The sequence below is a fragment of the Ranitomeya imitator genome, chromosome 2 (genome assembly GCF_032444005.1).
Source record: "Ranitomeya imitator isolate aRanImi1 chromosome 2, aRanImi1.pri, whole genome shotgun sequence".
NCBI classification, from domain to species: Eukaryota; Metazoa; Chordata; class Amphibia; order Anura; family Dendrobatidae; genus Ranitomeya; species Ranitomeya imitator.
This window is the reverse complement of record NC_091283.1, coordinates 379,620,846-379,642,619: the sequence shown is the minus strand read 5'-3', so window position 1 is coordinate 379,642,619 and position 21,774 is coordinate 379,620,846. Positions and strand designations below refer to the sequence as shown.

General features: G+C 40.8%; 1 protein-coding gene across 1 annotated transcript in view; it reads left to right on the top strand.

Moving 5' to 3' along the window:
- The window catches only part of LOC138666626 (zinc finger protein 850-like), a 154,737-nt gene that overhangs the window by 93,229 nt on the left and 39,734 nt on the right, over nt 1–21,774 (top strand). The window contains exons 9-15 of the mRNA XM_069754822.1: nt 1,200–1,349; nt 1,479–1,658; nt 1,733–1,856; nt 1,940–2,052; nt 5,954–6,044; nt 11,663–12,664; nt 21,248–21,300. Of these exons, the coding sequence (XP_069610923.1) occupies nt 1,200–1,349; nt 1,479–1,658; nt 1,733–1,856; nt 1,940–2,052; nt 5,954–6,044; nt 11,663–12,664; nt 21,248–21,300 (1,713 nt within the window). The remainder of the gene's footprint in view (nt 1–1,199; nt 1,350–1,478; nt 1,659–1,732; nt 1,857–1,939; nt 2,053–5,953; nt 6,045–11,662; nt 12,665–21,247; nt 21,301–21,774) is intronic.

The window sequence follows — 21,774 nt, the reverse complement described above, 5'->3', positions numbered from 1 at the left end:
ATGAGGAGCAGGGGAATAAGGACAGCTTGAGCCTTGATCTTACAACTCGTCAGCTTGATTTTCCTAAATGAACAAGTGGTGTCAGTGCATGCACTGATGGAGATCTGTAGTGCTTTGTGAATTTGATTATGAACACTTACTGTTTATTTTCCTTCTGGAGAGCCAGCACACTGGCAATGTAAAAAGAATTCCCACAGCCAAGATGTAGGGATTGCACCGCCATGAGAACCAGAGCTGTAGATGAAGTTGGACATTCTCCACCAACAGTATTTCTAGCTTGGCCAAATGAAAGCTGTGCTCTTCATCTCCGACGAAACCACCCTCTTCCATTGCTAATATCACATCATCATCACCCTGATCTGGTTCCCAGGATATGTCAACCAAAGAATGATCAACATAATCATTCCTGACTAAGCTGACAGTTGCCTCAGTATTGGACAAATTCTGAGGAGCCTTCCTCTCTTATCCTTCCCCCTGCCTGAGAACCAGATCTAGATTACATTACGTGTCGCTATCTCCTTGGCAGTCTCTACTTGTGCTCCTAGCACTGCAGCTGACAAGCTACCCACCAGGCATTTAAATTGTGCACTCCATCTTCTCCGGCCAAGAGCTCACTGTCACTCCCAAAAAACAACTTGAAGAAGTTGTAAAATATCTTCCTTAGCCCCTATAGTGCTGTGGATGAATGTATTAAGGGGCAGAACAGCTAAAGAAAGGTATCAATAACGGAAGTGAAAGTTTGCAATGTAAAATATTAACTGTTTTATGGCAGCTAACACAGAACACGGATTCAAACTGACAGTGTCACTGTCAGGGGTAAAATCATCCTGCTATGAATGAGATGAGTGATATGCGATATATTCAATAACGCCCTTTGCTTTACTGACATAAATGAGGACAGTTGCTTGTTCTATTGCCCCGATGCCAATGGTGGTTCTTCTGCAGCTTGCGGCACCCATATTTTTAGCCATAGTATGTATGTTTTTGGTTTTATACTACCATATCCATCGCGATTTTTTTCTTTTATCTTACTTTTTTACCTCACTATAATTACATTTGTTCAATATTTTCAACACCAATTAACACCAATTATTCTACATGTTGTATGTGTCTGTACATCCTCCCCATTGTCTGCAGTAAATGTGTTATTACATGGGATTCTGTATGATTTCACATCAGCTCATATTCTTCCCCTTCAGGTCTCTACAATATCGGATCCTCTCAGTGGAGATCTTCTGTATAAGAACATTTTCCAGATTGACCCGTTAAGGATGGATAAGGACAGGAACAAGATGGCGGAGAGGATATTACACCTCACCCTAGAGATCCTCTTCCGGCTTACTGGAGAGGTGAGAGATTCTGATGACGTCACATTACATCATTCTTATCTATGGGAATAACAGATGGACAGAACTGGAGAGGTGAGGACTCTGGAAATGTCTGTAGTGAGATTTATTAATGTGTCTCTCCATAACCAGGATTACACAGTAGTGAAGAAGACTTCTAGTAAGAGTTGTCAGGACCCTGTGTCTGAGGGATGGGGAAGACCCCTGAGCCCAATCACGGGGCCTCCACCTCACCCCCTGATACATGAGGACATCAATGACCAGAAGATCCTTGAACTCACCTACAAGATGATTGAGCTGCTGACTGGAGAGGTGACACTGCTGGGACATTATAAAGTAACGCTATAAAGAGATTGGTGTGATGACGGTATCATTGTATGTTTCAGGTTCCGTTAAGGTGTCAGGATATCACCGTCTATTTCTCCATGGAGGAGTGGGAGTATTTAGAAGGACACAAAGATCTGTACAAGGACGTCATGATGGAGGTTCCCCAGCCCCTCACATCACCAGGTAATAGACAGGACTAACCACACACATCTTATAATTATGTGTATGAAAAGAATGAATTCAGTCCCTGTATGTGTTTCCTCCAGTTCTATCCAGTAAGAGGACAACACCAGAGAGATGTCCTCGTCCTCTTCTTTCACAGGATTGTAAACAAGAAATTCCCGATGTTCCTCAGGATCACCAGGTTTATGGAGAGAAGGTATAATGAAATCTCCCCTTTAATGTGTAGAAGGCTGTGAAGGTCTTGTATTCTGTCATGTTTTATTGAACAAGTTTATATACTGAATGGCCAATTTATTAGCTATACTTGCCTTTTCATTACGAAAGCTTTTTTGTATGGAAATTAGACTCATAACCCCAAATGCTGCATAAAATCAAGTGAGCAAGCTTTGAGTTGATCAGCTTCAGTATGAATCCACATTAGACTGGGACTATTCAGTGATCTGAGTGACTTCAAACGTGGAATGGTCAGCAGTGCTAGATTAGTTGTGGGACAGTTTTTCAAAAACTGAAAACCTTGTTTTGCATTCTTTAATTGAAGAAAGCGTCCAATGAAAGGGAATGCTGTGGATGTATACAACTTATCAATGAAGGGTATTCGAGGAGGACATAAAAAATCATTCAGAGGAACAGGAGGTGCACAGTTACATAAGTTTCAGCTAAATACAACACTGATGCTTTGATTAGTATGTCTAAATGCACAAATCATCTTTCCTTAAATGATGATGATTTGTGTCTGAATGCACAAATCATCTTTCCTTAGCTCGTATGGGCTATAACAGCAGATGACCATTTTGAATGGTGATGCTGTCTAAATAGAAATGCAACTCTAGTGGTAAAAATTATACAAAGATACCAGTTCCACATTTCTAGTGTACCCACATAATTAACGACTCATCATAATATGCTAACCAAAGAGAAACCGAGTCAAAAATATACAAAAAATCTGAAAAGTTTTTAATAATACAAAAAATTACCATCAAAAATACATAAACCATATAGGATTTATGAGTACAATGTGATTTGATCAATGGATGAAAAAAGAAGCCGGAGAATAGGTCAGGACAAAATGCAAAATGCGAACAACTAAGACGTTTTGTCCAGTATTGGAAATTCATGAAAGACACGACTGATACCCCTAAATTGAGTTAGTACTCAGTGTAAGATATTGGTAGAAAAAAGTCCAATAAGGGAGCAATAGTCCAGTGTCTATCAAGAAGGGCCAACGGATTTATGTTGAACGCTGTGCATATTAAAATTGTAACAAATAGGAGGAGTATTTATATTATATCTGTCATTCGTACATAAACTGCGGACACATTCCCCAATGCGCGTTTCGCATCCTCAGGTGGTGTGGTTAATAGCTCAAAAGCTATATCAACGAGCAGTGCAAAGGTTTCCTCAGAGTAATCCATATTTCTCTTTTATCATGCTAATAGGAGGACCAAATTTTGGTTTCTACATGAATCAATGAACCCTTCCTTTTGGGCATTAATAGTTCAGGCTGGCGGTGGTGGAATAATGGAGGGAGGAACGTTCTCTTGGTATAACGAATACCTGTGATACATATTGATGGTTGTTTGAAGACTTCGGCTTATCATTGTGGTCGTCCACTTTCATAGAAGATACTTACTTTAAGGCAGAAGGACATTTTCAGCTGGACAATACAACATGCCATAAAGGTTATATAGTCGTGGATTGCTTCCAGGACAGTGACAGCTTGCTTCCGTCACCTTTGCAGTCACCAGATTTTAATCCGAGACAAGATAGAATGAGCTGTTTCGAGTTTTTTAATACTTCTATCTGCTATGCAGCACCTGCAATAGCTATCCTTACCATATGGGTGAATATTCCTGCAGAACAATTTCGACACCTAGTGAAATCTATGACGTAACAAATGGCTGCTGTTCTGAAAGCCAAAGGAGCTTTGATGAGCTAGTAGATGTGTGTCTCTAATAAAGTGGCCATTCTGTGCATGTTTTATACTTGGTAGAGATAAGAGGATTAAAGCTTATCATACTGTATACAGTTATGCGCAAAATAATAGCAGTGTATTTACAACACCTGGGAAAAAGCTTGATCATCATAATAGCATTTATTTCCGTATACACAAAGGCGCTGGGAGCTGCATATTCAATTCCAAATAAAAACATGAACAAAATATTAATTTTTAAACTGAAAATGAAGAAAAAGGAATAATGGATGCTCAAAAAATAGCATTATCTACATTTTCATACTTGAATATTTACAACATAAACTGAAATTTATTTTCAGACTTCCACTTTTCTATGAATCAGTGATCTAATAATTAGTTATATAACTATAATTAGTTATATAACTACCATTTCTGATATCCCTATCCCTATCTATCCCCCCGTTTCACCAATCTGTGACGGAGCTTACACAGTCACAGCTCTCTGTTGCCCCCCTTACCCTCAGGTCAGTTAGGGAACTGTACCTAGGATAAGTAGTCGCCGGAGAGGCTGCCCTGTCACTTATTGGTTATCGAGGCACTCTGCAGTGAGGGCGGTATATATATCACCAGTCCAAGGCCGGGAATATATATATATATATATATATATATAAACCTCTGGTCCATCACTGCCAGGATCCCCCAATAGCACCAGAATGGTATGCTGCCACCCGTTCCTCATTAGATATAAGCCCGATCCGTTAACAAGCTTATATTGGGTCAGAAACCAACCCCAGGTAGCGTATAAGTACTAGCCGGAATAAAGGATGTGAGAAACTGGTTTTAGATAAAAGAGCAGCCCAAAATTAATTGATATTTTAATTGCCAAAAGGCGCACTAGATAGCACAAATATATACAGAGTAATATGCAGGTATTGTAGCCAAAAGTACAGATAAAGGTAGGATACAGGTATGGGATTGCTGTTGCCTGAATGTGTCACGTTACCATTCCTTATAACTTGTGGATAAAGGGAAGCTCTCGAATCCACCGGCACTTTCTTAGTTTCTGGTCTTGCTCCACGCGTGATGTGACACTGGCTAGCTTTTAACCACTAGCTCGCCCCCTTCCATATTAGCCACCGCCCCTCTGGGTTGGATTGAAATCTCCCTTGAACTCCTAGCTGAAATAATTCCCAATATCTCGGATGGGTCATAACTTCTTAGTGGCAGGTCCAAGCGGGATGACTGACATCTCAATGGGTTGATTTAGGCTGGACCGATATGGAAAGTCCAAACTTGGGTCGGCTAAGTGGTTCTGGAGAGCCAGTCTCGATAGCTCGGTACCTGGGACAGGTAGAGAAAGATGAGACACAGGGGTGTGTGCGGGGGGCTCCCAGGGTTCTGGTGGTATATTAGACTTAACCCTAAGATGCACTGTACTCTCATAATTCATCTCTAGTAGCGATGAGTGAATATACTCGTTACTTGAGATTTCCCGAGCACGCACGGGTGTCCACCGAGTATCTGTAAGTGCTCAGAGATTTAGTTTTCATCGCCGCAGCTGAATGATTTACATCTGTTGGCCAGCTTGATTACATGTGGGGATTCCCTAGCAACCAGGCAACCCCCACTGGCTACTAGCTGTAAATCATTCAGCTGCGGCGATTAAAACTAAATCTCCAAGCAGTTACAAATACTCGGAGGACACCCGAGCATGCTCGGGAAATCTCGAGTAACGAGTATATTTGCTCATCACTAATCTCTAGATGTCGGTGCCCAAGTGTCTACTCTTTCATGGTACTCTCATAATTTATCTCTACGTGTCGGTGCCCAAGTGTCTGCGCTTTCCCTTGATAGCTGATTGATGTTGGCCGACTTGCACAAAAGACAGTAGGGGGTCCCAGCTCTGCTCCTCCTCGCCTTCATTAACACGTGGCCTCTGATTCTCTGGCCATATGGCAAAGTCATGTTCTTTTGGGAATTTGGGTACTTATCCCAATGGTGGGTGCCACAACCCTGCTGTGAAGGGAGATCTCTTGATAATCTATGGGGCCTGAATTAATAAATTCAAAATTAAGTCTCCCTCGTCCCTCACAGACATCATGTTAATTTATGATCTTTTTTGTTTTTCTAAATCAATTCACATGACTTCTCCATCTGTCTGTAACTTTTAAAATTGTTATTAAAGGGTAACGATCTGACCCAAATTAATACTACAGAAACATATCTGAGGGATGATGTGTGGTGTAAAGAGGAGATTCCTACATATGACTACCCAGGTAAGTAATAGTCTCTATAGGTCACAAACATATTCTACTCATTCATTGCCTGCTGCAATTATGTGTTGACGTTTTTTGGGTACGGTATGTTATACAGGTATTTTATAGATTTTTTTTATCTACAAAGTTTCAGTGGGTAACATACAGCTCTGGCAAAAATTAAGAGACCACTGCAAAATTTTCAGTTTGTCTGATTTTCTTTTTAAAGGTACATTTTTGAGTAAATTGTTCTTTTATTCTATAAACTACTGACAACATGTCTCCAAAGTTCCAAGCAATAAATTTTGTATTTTCTGAAAATGAGAAATGGTCAAAATAACCAAAAAATGCATTGCTTGCAGACCTCACATAATGCAAAAAAACAAGTTCATTATTTAGAAACACTAATTCTTATGTTTTAACTTAGGAATAGTTCAGAAATCAATATTTTGTGTTTTGATTGGGCTGGCCATGACAGGGATTTGATGTGGTGGTCCTTCATCCACACCTTGATTGACCTAGCTGTGTGGCATGGCGCATTGTCCTGCTGGAAAAACCAGTCCTCAGAGTTGGGGAACATTGTCTGAGCAAAAGGAATCAACTGTTTTTCCAAGATAACCTTGTATGCTGCTTGATTCATATATCCTACTAGTACAAGAGAGAAAGGAATAGGTCACGAAGAGGGGATCACCTCTCTATTCCTTTCTCTCTTCTACTAGTATGACATTTTTTATTTAGGCCGAGGTTGGATCCCTTTTAGATTTGTCTGTGGTGCCCTCTCAATCTGTATTGTCTTGATTCATACGTCCTTCGCAAAGATTAACCTGCCCAATTCCAGCCTTGCTGAAGCATCCCCAGATCCCCAACACCGATCCTCCACCAAATTTCACAGTGGGTGCAAGACAGTGTGGCTTGTACGCCTCTTCGGGTCTCCGTCTAACCATTAGACGATCAGTTGTTTATCTGATCAGTGATCAGTCACATATTTGTCCGGGTGGAAGTACGGAGATTGGTGGAGTAATCAGGGAGCTGTGGAAAAGCAATAGCAGGGAAATTGTAAGATATATGCTCTTTGTACTGTTATTATAACTACTTCTTAACCAGGCAAGTTCCATTTTTTTTAACTTTTGTTTTATTCCTCTCCATCAAAGCTAAAGCTTTTTATTTTTTCCTCGAAATAGATGTAGTAGGACTTTATTTATGGTTTATTTTGTCATATAATGTACTGGAGAATTGGAAAAAAAAATCCAAGTGTGTTGAAATGTAAAAAAAACCAACGGGGCTCCAGTTAAAACCCATCGGCATTCCACGGTGGTTACTGGAAAAGCACACTTTAACGGCTGCTTCTAAAGATTGTCTGAAGCATTTAAGCTGTTATTAGCAGCGAGCCAAAATCAGTAAGTGGATGATATATGTTTGACAATAAAGTAAAAGGAACTGCTAGAGAAACAATTTAGAATAAGTGGCTTAAGAAGTGAAATAATTAGAATCCACAAAGATGTTGGAAGGTGCATCTTGTAGTATCTGCATTGACTTGCTTGATATGTCTTGAGTAGAATCAGCCCTTGTCCCCATTCCAGAATTTATTGACTTCTTCAACCTAAACTTTAGACTATGGGTGATAGCCCAAAAGGAAGTTCAAGCTAATTAATAAAAGTCCAAGAAAAATCAGGAAAAGGTTCAGTAGCAACAAGCCATCGGGTATTTGATGGCAACTTTTTTTTGTGTGTACACAGGTAGAACATAGCACCACAAAGTCCCACCTTCTGGAGCTATGCTAGTTTACTGAAAATGTTTAAAAATCCAATGACTTGTACACACTCAGCAGGGCTGGCGTCAGCACCCGGGCAAGTGGGGGGGCCCTGAGCAGGCGGGCGGCCCACTCACCGTTGGGTTCTCCAGCATGCTGTGGGGGCCTGGTGCCAGCGCATGCGAGTGGCCCCCCTCTTGTTTAGGGCCCCGGTACTTGCAAATACTTACCTCTCCCCGTTCCTCCACTGTGGCGTCATCCGCATCTTCTGTCTGTGACGTTTCGGGTCTCGGCGCGATGACATCACTACAGTGCACTCTCTGCTCTGAGCAGTCACAGTGCATAAAGCCGGAAGATGGCGATGCTGAGGAGTCTGGAACTGCAGCCAGCAAGGAGAGGTGAGTATTTAATTTTTTTTTTTATGTTTGGAGCAATATGTGGGGCTCATCATATACTGGACCATTATATGGGGCCCGTTTTATATATATATCGAGCAATATATGGGGCTCATCATATGCTGTATGGAGCGTTATATGGGGCCCATTTTGTATGGAGCATTATATGGGGCCCATCATATACTGTAACATAGTAACATAGTAACATAGTTAGTAAGGCCGAAAAAAGACATTTGTCCATCCAGTTCAGCCTATATTCCATCATAATAAATCCCCAGATTTACGTCCTTTTACAGAACCTAATAATTGTATGATACAATATTGTTCTGCTCCAGGAAGACATCCAGGCCTCTCTTGAACCCCTCGACTGAGTTCGCCATCACCACCTCCTCAGGCAAGCAATTCCAGATTCTCACTGCCCTAACAGTAAAGAATCCTCTTCTATGTTGGTGGAAAAACCTTCTCTCCTCCAGACGCAAAGAATGCCCCCTTGTGCCCGTCACCTTCCTTGGTATAAACAAATCCTCAGCGAGATATTTGTATTGTCCCCTTATATACTTATACATGGTTATTAGATCGCCCCTCAGTCGTCTTTTTTCTAGACTAAATAATCCTAATTTCACTAATCTATCTAGGTATTGTAGTTCTCCCATCCCCTTTATTAATTTTGTTGCCCTCCTTTGTACTCTCTCTAGTTCCATTATATCCTTCCTGAGCACCGGTGCCCAAAACTGGACACAGTACTCCATGTGCGGTCTAACTAGGGATTTATACAGAGGCAGTATAATGCTCTCATCATGTGTATCCAGACCTCTTTTAATGCACCCCATGATCCCTTTTGCCTTGGCAGCTGCTGCCTGGCACTGGCTGCTCCAGGTAAGTTTATCATTAACTAGGATCCCCAAGTCCTTCTCCCTGTCAGATTTACCCAGTGCTTTCCGTTCAGTGTGTAATGGTGATATTGATTCCTTCTTCCCATGTGTATAACCTTACATTTATCATTGTTAAACCTCATCTGCCACCTTTCAGCCCAAGTTTCCAACCTATCCAGATCCATCTGTAGCAGAATACTATCTTCTCTTGTATTAACTGCTTTACATAGTTTTGTATCATCTGCAAATATCGATATTTTACTGTGTAAACCTTCTACCAGATCATTAATGAATATGTTGAAGAGAATAGGTCCCAATACCGACCCCTGCGGTACCCCATTGGTCACAGCAACCCAGTTAGAGACTATGCCATTTATAACCACCCTCTGCTTTCTATCACTAAGCCAGTTACTAACCCATTTACACACATTTTCCCCCAGACCAAGCATTCTCATTTTGTGTACCAACCTCTTGTGCGGCACGGTATCAAACGCTTTGGAAAAATCGAGATATACCACGTCCAATGACTCACCGTTGTCCAGCCTATAGCTTACCTCTTCATAAAAACTGATTAGATTGGTTTGACAGGAGCGATTTCTCATAAACCCATGCTGATATGGAGTTAAACAGTTTTTCTCATTGAGATAATCCAGAATAACATCTTTCAGAAACCCTTCAAATATTTTACCAACAATAGAGGTTAGACTTACTGGCCTATAATTTCCAGGTTCACTTTTAGAGCCCTTTTTGAATATTGGCACCACATTTGCTATGCGCCAGTCCTGCGGAACAGACCCCGTCGCTATAGAGTCCCTAAAAATAAGAAATAATGGTTTATCTATTACATTACTTAGTTCTCTTAGTACTCGTGGGTGTATGCCATCCGGACCCGGAGATTTATCTATTTTAATCTTATTTAGCTGGTTTCGCACCTCTTCTTGGGATATTACATATGGGGCATTATATGGTGCCCAATATGTATGGAGCAATATATGGGTCCCACTGTTCTGTATGGAGCAATATATGGGGCTCATTATACTGTATGGAGCTCTACATGGGGCCCATTGCACTGTATGGAGCAATATACGTTGCTCATTATACTCTATGGAGCAATATATGGGGCTCATTATTCTATATGGAGCAATATATGGGGTTCATTATACTGTATGGAGCACTGTGGTGGCCATAATACTGTATAGTGGACAATACTGTCCTGCTTCTGAGCTATGGTACAATTTTCAATAGATATCACTCATGTAATGTAAGAAGTAAGTTAAATCTTTGGCATTGTACTATACCTATATTTCTTTGCCATATCTGTGCATCATAAATCGTGGTATGTGTTAAAGGGGCTCACTGAGACTCTTTTTCCCGGGGCACACGAAAACCTGGAGTCAGCTCTGACACTTAGCATGTACTGTATATACTCGTGTATAAGCCGAGATTTTCAGCTCATTTTTTTGTGCGGAAAACGCCCCCCCCCCCCTCAGCTTATGCACAAGTCATTGTCCCAGGGGGCCGGTGGGGGAGGGGGAGCGGCAGGAGCTGGTGGCTGTCACATCTTACTCACCCACTCCTCACGTGATCACTGCAAGTCCTCCTTGCATAACTCTGTTGTCCCAGGACCAGCAGTTTCTTCCTGTGTTCAGCGGTCACGTGGTACCGCTCATTAAAGTAATGAATATAGACGCATCTCTACTCCTATAGGCGTGGAGCACATATTCATTACTTTAAGAGCAGTACCACGTGACCGCTGAACACAGGAAGAAGCTGCCAGTCCCAAGACAACAGAAAGATGCAGGGACGTGCAGTAACAGTGCGAGCAGGGTGAGGAGAATGGGGGAGGATGGAGAAGGATGGAGGAGGATGGGGGGAGCCAAGCAGAGCCATGCATACAACAGGGGGAGGATGGAAGAGCCATGCATACAACAGGGGGAGGACGGAGGAGCCATGTATACAACAGTGGGAGCCACACATACCAGGACAGGGATGAGGGGACAATGCATACCCAGCTTATACTCGAGTCAATAGGCTTACCCAGTTTTCCATGGCAAAATTAGGTGCCTTGGCTTATACTCGAGTATATACGGTACGTTAACATCTATAGCTGCAAGGCAAATGTGTACACATCAAATAGAACTAGCAGGCCCATCACGGATCCATTTGTTCAGCAGATGTCATTGGTATATATAGTCACCACGTGGGAAACCTCTCCACTAGGTATCGCCACCTCTCCCAAGCCAGTTGGATAGCAAACATATCTTGGTCGCCAGTGGTGAAATTATATACATTGGAGCAAAAGGCTTTGTAAAACAATTCACAGGTTAACATTATAACTTCACACTAAAAGAAGCAGCGTCCACTTTCAAATAGAAAGGCCATGATGGAAAACTGCAGCAGAGTTACTGAACTTAGTGATTTGCTGCAGCTTCGTCACCACTGTAGCCAATCAACAGAGACCAGGGCAGCTGTATATACATGGCACTGGATCTGGAGAGCGTAAGTAAAGCTCAAGGTTTTTTTTTTCTTTTTTTACATATTAGAACCTATATGCAAAAGTTTTTTTAAACTATTTAAAGCAGTGTTCCTAAAAATGTATAAAGTTGGTTTTATTTTTGGCAGTTAACTGTACCTGGAGTTCAGAGGGACATCTGATATTTTCAGATTTTAAAGGAGATGATAATGATATGAAGCATGAAACATATGAAGATCAAGCCATTTTCCCAGATTTCCTTTCAGCCCTTCACAGCACAAATCTATCATCATATACTTTTCAACAACTCCTATTTTCTGATTCATCACAGACTGTTAAGCAAAACAAAAATTACAGAACAGATGATGAATACAAAAGAACTTCCACAAGAAAAAAAAATTGTTTGTGTTCTAAATGTGGGAAATATTTTAAGGATAAATCTGCTTTAGTTATACATGAAAGAGTTCATACAGGGGAAAAGCCTTATTCATGTTCAGAATGTGAGAAATGTTTTAAGAGTAAATCTGCTTTAGTTATACATGAGAGAGTTCATACAGGGGAGAAGCCATACTCGTGTTCAGAATGTGGGAATTGTTTTACCACTAGAGAAAAACTTGTTAAACATCTAAGAATTCACACAGGAGAAAGGCCGTATGCATGTTCAGAATGTGGGAAATGTTTTAGGACTAAACCAAAACTTGTTAGACATCACAGAATTCACACAGGGGAAAAGCCTTATGTATGTCCAGAATGTGGGAAATGTTTTATCCATGAAATAGCTTTTATTGGACATAAGAGAATTCACACAGGAGAGAAACCATATTCATGTACAGAATGTGGGAAACATTATAGAGAAAAATCAACACTTGTTACGCATTTTCGAACTCACACTGGGGAGAAGCCTTTTTCATGTTCAGATTGTGGGAAATGTTTTAATTATAAATCAGTTCTAGTTGCACATCAAAGAATTCACACAGGGGAGAAGCCATATTCATGTTCAATATGTGGAAAGTGTTTTACCCAAAACTCAGCTCTATTTACACACCAAAAAACTCACACAGGAGAGATGTCATTTTCATGTCTAGAATGTGGGAAATCTTTCAAAGGAAAATCTTGTCTTCTTAAACATCAGAGTAATCACAGTAAGAAGGGCCAATTTTTAAGCTGACTGCTATGAAGTTTATTGTCTGCTAAAGATTTTAGATATTATTACTAAATCCAGTACATTATCATTTTACAATCCTCATTTGAACATTGCAATATAAACATTTTGGTACAAAAAAAGTTAATTTTATTAATTGGCTTAAAGAAGATCTGCACCAAATTTCACTACACAAACCTCATACACCACCAAATAGATTTCCTAGACATGATAAGTCTGGTTCAGTCACTGTTACACATCCATGATAGGACAGTTGAACAGTTTTTGGCAAAATTTTATATTAATCCCCACCACCAATCCAGCCTTATTGACAGTACCTCAGTGTTCATCCTCCCTGCTGCTGAATACAACCTGCAACTGTCAGTATATGGATGAGCAGAAACCGAATGCACTTCTACTCATAGCTTCATCACTTTATAGCTGGACTCAAAATGCTCAGTTTACCATCAGGACTTTATAATCAGGGAGAACTCTCTGGGAGAACAATGTAATCGGCAGTGATTGGACATGTGCGTTAGTATCTTCCCTGACCAATAGGCATCACCATACATGTTAGTCTGCTGGCCAAACCCATCGATATCAGCAGGTTCGGCCAACATTTATGTAATGTATATGTGGGCTTTAAGTTATAGTCCTATTGGCTCTTATCCACTCAACTGGACTTTCATGTACCATGAAGTGTATTTAAAGTTGTCTATTAATGCTTGTTTGGTTTCTGTTGGATGTGCATCAATAAAATTTTCCCATGTTAGAAAAAAGTTTTTGGTCAGCCTTTCCATGTCAAGAAGTGTTTGGCTATGTTCAACTTCGGAGAACCCAGCAAGTTTTTCAATTAAAAGATGCTTCAGGAAAGTCTGGACTTTCTTTTCTTTTTCCTGAAATGTCTTTTGTTAATTTTTTTTCACTTGTTTCCTGAATGTTTTTTTAATGGTTTTAGCCACCAGCTTTAGGACAGTTTTCCAGTGTTTTTTGTAAAGTCTTTATTTTACTGTAGTTTTCTGGCAATTTTTTTTCACTCCAATGAATAATAAAGAAAACGCTAGTGTTTTTTAAACCCCTTAATGCAAAATCACGTACATGTATGCCAGAGGATGCAGTGCATTTGGGTATTCCGCTGTACATGTATATGATTCACTTATAATGTCATCCCAAAAAGTCACTTGTTGACAGTTTAAGGGAAACCTTTGTTCTGGACACAGGAGAGATAATGCTCACCGGTCAGCAACAATCTGCCTAGGCCTTGCCCTGTCGATCACTGTAATTGGCTAGTCAGTACAGAGAGACCAAATAGAAACAAATAACAGAACTTCTATACTGTAGTATAATAAAATATGAAACTTGGCACTCAGATGGCTAGTTGATTGTGCAATTTATGAACTAACTGGAATCCAATAAACAAAACGTTTTGTTCTAAACATCAGAACTTCATCAGTTGACTGATTGTTAAAAGAGAGACATGTCAAAAATGGCAAGCGCAGAGGTATGAGAGCGATATCCACCATTTTGGTCAGGAGAAAAGCGCTGTTCACATGATCATTTTATTAGCATAATCACCACGCCAGTATCCTCCCTTAGCTCATACCCCTGAAAAACATTTGACAATTCATGAGTCCCTACTTCATTTTAAGGTGTGACCAGATTTCCGCCAATACCTGCCTAACAAACGGGCCAAGTATGGTGTGAAGCTCTATAAATTCTGCTAGAGCTTAGAGGGCTACACACATAAATTTTGTTGATATGAGGGAAGAGATTCCAGATTTAAACATTGAGACTTTCCTGCCAATACTGAAAATTAGTGGTAAAATTATTGTCCCTTTATGGACAAACTATTCAATCTGTGTCTTGACAATTTTTACACTAGCTTGCCCTTATTACAATTCTCTTACTGTGGAAGCATCATCATTTGCGCGAATGTAAAGCACAATCAAAGGGACCTGCCTAAAACTTTTTTAGGCCAAAGTATTAGAGTGGTGGCAAGTACCAGATCATGGTATTAACAAGCATCCTTACGGACATGTTTATCCTGTCGCGTCCCAGTTTAAGGAAGCACAGAGCCTACCAACAAGCTTGTGACTATCATGGATGGAGTGGTTCTCTCCAACCAGGTACTGCATCATTAGAATGCCCAGCGCAAACCCAGGACATGGTAAAAAAAATGGTACTGCACGTGACACAAACTGCGTAGTATAAAGCTTTTCTCATTTACAACAAAGCTGGTAATCCTATTAAATTCCTTGAATTTCAAAAAAACATTATTTAGCCTCTATTATATGGCCAACAAGAAAGGGAAGGTGACAGTCCCTTAAGATGCACGATGTGCTGTTTAGTCCCAGGCCAACATTTTACTGGAGTAATTTTCCTCATAGTGAAGAAGTGGTGGTCTCAAAGGAGGTGTAAGTTATGTTCAATACAGAAAATTAATAAAGACGCAACCCAAAACTGCGAAATGTGCTCTTCAAAATCATGTGTATGCATAAGGGCAAAAAGCGGAGGAACGAAAAGCGCAATAGGGTCTTATCTGATAAATAAGGACAATAAGGTGCAGAGAATTGCTAGACTGGTAAGGTTGTTTATCATATAACAAGGATCAAGATTAAATTTGTTAGCTGCTGTAGTCCCTCAGGTAAGAAAACCCTTGAAATGCCAGAAAAGAAACAATAGGTGGGTCATCTACAGTGCTGTTGGAGATCCAAAACAATGGTCCAAGACACTGTGGGTGCAATGAGCCCAATAGAATTGATGTGCAAGACCGGATTAGAGGTGTTATGATGAATGAGTTCAGAGAATCAATTGACCGCATGCACACAGTGGCCAGCAAGAGATTCCACTTGAATGAAATGTGGGCAAGGTTAATATACACCCCTGACAGGGCTTTATACCAAGAAGCAAGCAACTGTTTTCTGGGATTTAGGGATAGATGTTTCTAGGTGAGTGGTTTGATTCAGTTTCTCAGGCACCTGGAATATGTGTTTGTGTGTGTGTGTGGGGAAGGGGGGGGGGGGGGGTGTAAAGGCGCTACGTGATAGATTTAGAGCGTAAAATGGGGACTGACCAGAAAATGTATCCTAATTTCCCACAATTCCCTCCTTTTGTGATTATAGAAGACTGTAAATATTTTTGTACCCATACTTCAGGGGCTAATACATCCTGCCAGACAGATAATATCGGACTTTTTAGAACTCGCAATATCCTGCTTGTAATGCCAAATACTTGTGGCATACTCATGTGGAGTATGGCTGAGGGTTGGACTCCTGGCAAGGTATGATGTATCTTACGGTGGCCAAGCTTTCTGTCAGGATAAGAGTCTTTCCTTCTCAAATTACACACACACAGGAAACTTCACAATACAATGTTTGCACAGTAACTGCCTCTAGGCAGAAGATGATGATGGTGGTAGTAATTGGTGTATTTGAGCCCCAGTCATGAAACAGCCATGCATTTTTAACTGGTTAAGAAAACTTTTGCTTCCCTTTATGGGAGGTAATTATGCTTTAAACGTTACAAAACTTTAATACAAATTAGAAAATAACTTTTTCAAAAATAGAACTTTCTATGACTCTAAATATTAAATATGGAATGACGATCACCCTTTACGGGTATACTATCTTTACTAACTCTTCTTCTGATACAGTGCAAAAACATTAGCTTTACCACTAATATGGAACTCTCTCTGTAATACTCAATATTACTTGTGCATACATTAACAATCTGACATGTCAGCTACTATTCACTACCCTTACGGGTTAACTTTTTCTATCAGTATCAAACACTATCATCTTTAATAAAGTGCAACATTTAAAGGTGCAAACAGTATTCAAGTAATTCAACATCATATCAACAGTTTCAGTTTCAACAACTTGTGAGACTTTTCTCACCAATAACAGTGACGAATTGATGCGGGGACCCATTTTAAACCCCCAACATAGGCTTTGGGTTGTGTTATGATCCGGTGGCCTTGGAGCAGCATGAAAACTATCACTGGAGTAGGTGGTAACTATACTGACCGCAAATCCTGATCTTAACACCGCAACTAGAATTAGCCGTGGGGTGTACCTAACAAACCCTAGACACCTCGTCACAGCCGGAGGACTAAATACCCCTATAGATGGAAATAGGAATTCTACCTTGCCTCAGAGCAGAACCCCAAAGGATAGGCAGCCCCCCACAAATATTGGCTGTGAGTAGGAGAGGAAAGACACACACAGGCAGAAAACAGGATTTAGCACAAGAGGCCACTCTAGCTAAAATAGGAAAGGATAGGACAGAGTACTGTGCAGTCAGTATTAAAACCCTTCCAAAAATATCCACAGCAGATTATACAAAAAATTCCTCCATCTAACTAAAGACGTGGAACATATATCTGCAACTCCAGAGACTCCTACACTCAGAGCAGGAATACAATCAAAAAACAAGCACACAGCTTGTGTGCCATAGAAAAAGAAACAGACACTTATCTTTGCTGAATTGGCAGCTAAGCAGGGGAAGCCAGACAGAGGTCCAACACTTCCCAAGAAACATTGACAACTGGCAAGGACTAATGAGTCCTGCAAACCTAAATACCCCAGTCAGAATTGCAATCAGCAGATACACCTGTCCAGGACTGCAGCCCAGGGACAACTGCATTACCACCTACAACCACTGGAGGGAGGCCAAAAGCAGAATTCACAACAGGGCTGGCTGCAAGGCATAACATCCAGACCTCGTCTTCGGCCACACCAAATGGTTTTTCTTCAGGTCACTTTAAGACAAATATACTTTAGTGCAAAAGGAACAGTGTCTTCTTTGGCCATATGTAAAACCAGTAGGAAGCACATTAAAAAGTACTAGTTACATAACAGTATGTGGACCATTCACTGTGTGTTATGCTTTATGCACAGTGGCAGGGGCGGCGCCCGGCGCCGAAGAAGCCTTGAGTGACGGCAGTGTGGCGTGTGCAGCAGGGGGGTTAAGACCTGCCCCCTGTCTAAAGACAGGTAATTTTGCGAAATTATAAAACGCTTTATTTCTGCTTTGATTGCACCAATAACTAAAAGAGCCACCTTGTCAGAATGCAGAATTACTGCTGCACAAGGTGGCTCTTTTAGTTTCTAACGACTGGAGGGGGTGACAAAGTCCCTTTAAATAACACTCCAGGATCCTGTCTCGTGCCCAAACAGTATTTCCTGCTCACATATGGGTATTTCTGCTTTCGGGAGAATTTGTGTAACAATATGTGGGGTGCATTTTCTCTTCTAAAATTGAAAACATGGAGGTGAAGCAACATTTTGCAGAAAAAAAATGTAATATTTAAAAATATTTAATTCACTTCATTTCACATTGTGTTAAAGTGGTTGTCCTTTACCTAACTTGGGCTCCTATGCTATTTCTCTGCTTGAGATGGGCACATGCATAAATGGAAATAGCAAAGAAGAAAAAAAGCCAGCTCACCAAGTAGCCACCGCAGGAGCACGGAACCCAACGCTGATCCACGCGGTCATCTCATGAAGAAAAGAAAAAATCGTTCCAGCTCCAAATAGTAAAATCCAAATTCCAACTTTATTAAGCCAATATAAAAACAACGGTGGACATATGCTCTACATGTGCATATCAGGACACGAGCATGTGTAAAATGATATTTTACTATTTGGAGCTGGAACGATTTTTTCTTTTCTACATGCATAAATACTTTTTATTACTAAATATTCCTCTGGGCGGCAATAGCTCTTCCGGTCATCTGATACTGGGATTGGGAATACTTTCACTTCCTGTATTGTCACATCAATTTCAGGCTTGTTCTGGGCACTGGATATTGATGTGACATTACCCAGACTCTCTCTAACTTTTCTCATGTGACCTTGATTGGTTGTACTGTTGGCTGGAGAAGTCTCCAACTCTCACAGTCGAGGAGCATCACTGTGGAGATGATCAGTTGGCTGTAGGTCAGTTTTCCTTTCTGTTTGACCACAGCCTGTGTTGTCTCTGTCCAATTGCTGATAATGTTCTTGGTGTTTTCCCTTCATTTTAGTTTGTCCTATCACATCTTTATCACATCTTGAGAGAGGCTATTTATACTCACCTGGCACATGTACTCTTTGCTGGCTATATTCCAGTTAGATGGATGTTTGGAGTACCAGCTCCCCAGTGAAGGATTATCTTGCTGAGGTTTTCTCTATTGCTTCTCCTGCGGTTTGTTTGCAAGCTCCCCTTCTCAGCTCTTTTCCTATTTTGTTACATTTAGGGTCTAGGTGTTTTCATGTATAACAAAAGTGTTCTTGTGTCCCTTTCTTTTCGTCTGTCCTTCATATATGACTGTGTGAAGACGTCTTTAACCCTGTGTCTTACCCTCTGTCTTTGTGCACTCCATTCTGTTGTTGTGGTTTTAGGTTACGCTTTGTGTATAGTTGAGGGAGCAGTTAAGGACACTCTGGGTCAGCTGATGTGAAGTGGGGGCACGATTAGGTAATTTTAGGGTGCCAACCTCTGCAGTCAGGTAGGGACAAATCAGGGTCAGGTTAGAAATTTGTCTAGTCTGTATAAGAACCTGTGGTATGCAGGGTTTTCATTGCCACTTGTTTGTTTTTCTCCTTGTGACTGTTAGGGCTCAGTCATAACAGGCACCCATGATTTACTGCTCCTCCGTCAATTCATGCCGGCGCTGTCGTAGTGGGTGACTAATGCAATTGGTTTTTCATCCCTTGAAAAAGACGCTAGTCGAGCATTCAAACGTTCAACTCATCTCTGTCCTTAGATTCTACATTACTGCAGAGCAGCGTGATATTGTGTTATCGTAAAAATTGGTCAACTATCCTGGAGGATATCATACCCCCAGCCACGAGGCAGCAGCGGCTGATATTTTCAGATGTTCATAGAAGTTGTTCCTGCACACAACCTGCTCAGGTGAGCAATCTTCCTTTTACTTTTATTTGCACCCAAAAGGGTATCATTCAATGGCCGTGTGCGCTTTTGTTCCCTTAGGCTACTTTCACACATCAGGCTTTTTGTTTCAGGCACAATCCGGCAATTTTTGAAAAAAACGGATCCGTTTTTTTTTACGCTGAATCCGTTTTCTTCCCATAGAGTTGTATTAGCGCCGGATTGTGCCTGATGGCCAGACGTTTCATCCGTTTTTTTCCAGATCCGTTCAAATAGTAGTTTCCGGCGGACGGAGAAAACGTCCACTGCAACGTTTTTTTGTCTCTCTCTCTCTCTCTCAGAGAGATTCTGGCTTATCTCTCTCCAGCTCCAACACAACCCACTCTGCTCAGCTGACCAGTGTATATAGGGCCTAGCTCTAGGCATAGCTAGCCAGGTGAATGCAATCAGTGCTAGGTTTTAACCCTGTCCTAGCTGGCTGCTTCCCTACTATATAGTTACCTCAATATATCTCACCATACGAGTACATACTGCACGTAAAAATAAAAACACTAGATTCTGAATATACATATTTTTTACTCCATTATTATTTATTATGTGATGCTTATATAGGCGAAAGTTTTCCAGAAATGAAGTATTTCTCCAAGAAAATTCCTGCAACTACAAATGTTTTGTTATACATGTTTATTTCCTTTGTGTGTATTGGAACAACACAAAAAAACACTGAGGAAAGAAAGGCAAATTGGACATAATTTCACACAAAAACACCAAAAAATGGGCCAGACAAAATTGTTGGCACTTTCCAAAATTGTGGATAAATAAACATGTGATGCACGTTCAAACTCACCTGTTGCAAGTAACAGTTATAAGCAATATGAAAATCACATATTTTCTGGATATGCAAATTGCCTCTTCTGAGAAAGAGGACTTAAACTCTATAGCGCCACCTGTTGGAAGTAGCGATCCTACAAGTCACAATCAACCCTCTTACGAGTCGTGCAATATGACTTAGGATAAAAGCCAAATCTGTATCTTAATTCGCAGACACGGTGTTTCGGGCTGTTGGCCCTCGTCAGTGTGAAGCATGAGAACTGATTTGGCTAGGTGAGAGGCTCTGGAGCAATTTCAAGTGAGGGTGCCAACACTTTCGGCCATGAATATAGTACCATCATATTCCACAGCACTTTACAAACATCATTACTGTCACCATTGGGGCTCACAATCTAAAATCCATATCACTGTGTCTTTGTAGTGTGGGAAGAAACACTGGAGAACATACAAACTCTTTGCAGATGTTGTACTTGGTGGAATCTGATCCCAGGACTAGAGCGCTGCTAGACTGCAGTGCTAACCACTGAGCCACCGTCGTACCTTATATATTTTATATATAGAGAGAGAATTTTTATAATATCAGTGTTGTTTATATCTTGGAAGGCCTTAACATGTGACCGTTTAATCGCTTGTTCTATATAATACAATCCAGCTGGATTGTATTATATAGACAAAACGACATTTTTCTATGAAGCCCCAACATGGGATTCACAGGAAGACAAGGTGGCAGCCATCTCATTTCTATCCTCCCTTAAAGGGGTGTACACATCAAGGTACAATGATATACTATCCTCCAGCACCATGACAACCAGCACAGCAGCGTCCTGCAGACACTGAGGCCCCTGATCATGTGACCCCTGACTCCTCCCCTCCTGTGACCTCATCACAGGTCCTGTGTGCACTGAACAGCCATATATGTGGTGTGCGGCTCTGCAGGTGGAGGTAGGTGCTGGAGATTCCCCATTACTGGGATGGGGCAGTAACCCCCTAAGTGCTGGCCATTGTTATATACTGAAAACTGTATCATCTTTATTGTTATTGGTGCATTCTGGGATACATATACAACTTCTTGATTAACCCCTTCCTTACATCTATATACAGTGGGGCAAAAAAGTATTTGGTCAGTCAGCAATAGTGCAAGTTCCACCACTTAAAAAGATGAGAGGCGTCTGTAATTTACATCATAGGTAGACCTCAACTATGGGAGACAAACTGAGAAAAAAAAATCCAGAAAATCACATTGTCTGTTTTTTTAACAATTTATTTGCATATTATGGTGGAAAATAAGTATTTGGTCAGAAACAAAATTTCATCTCAATACTTTGTAATATATCCTTTGTTGGCAATGACAGAGGTCAAACATTTTCTGTAAGTCTTCACAAGGTTGCCACACACTGTTGTTGGTATGTTAGCCCA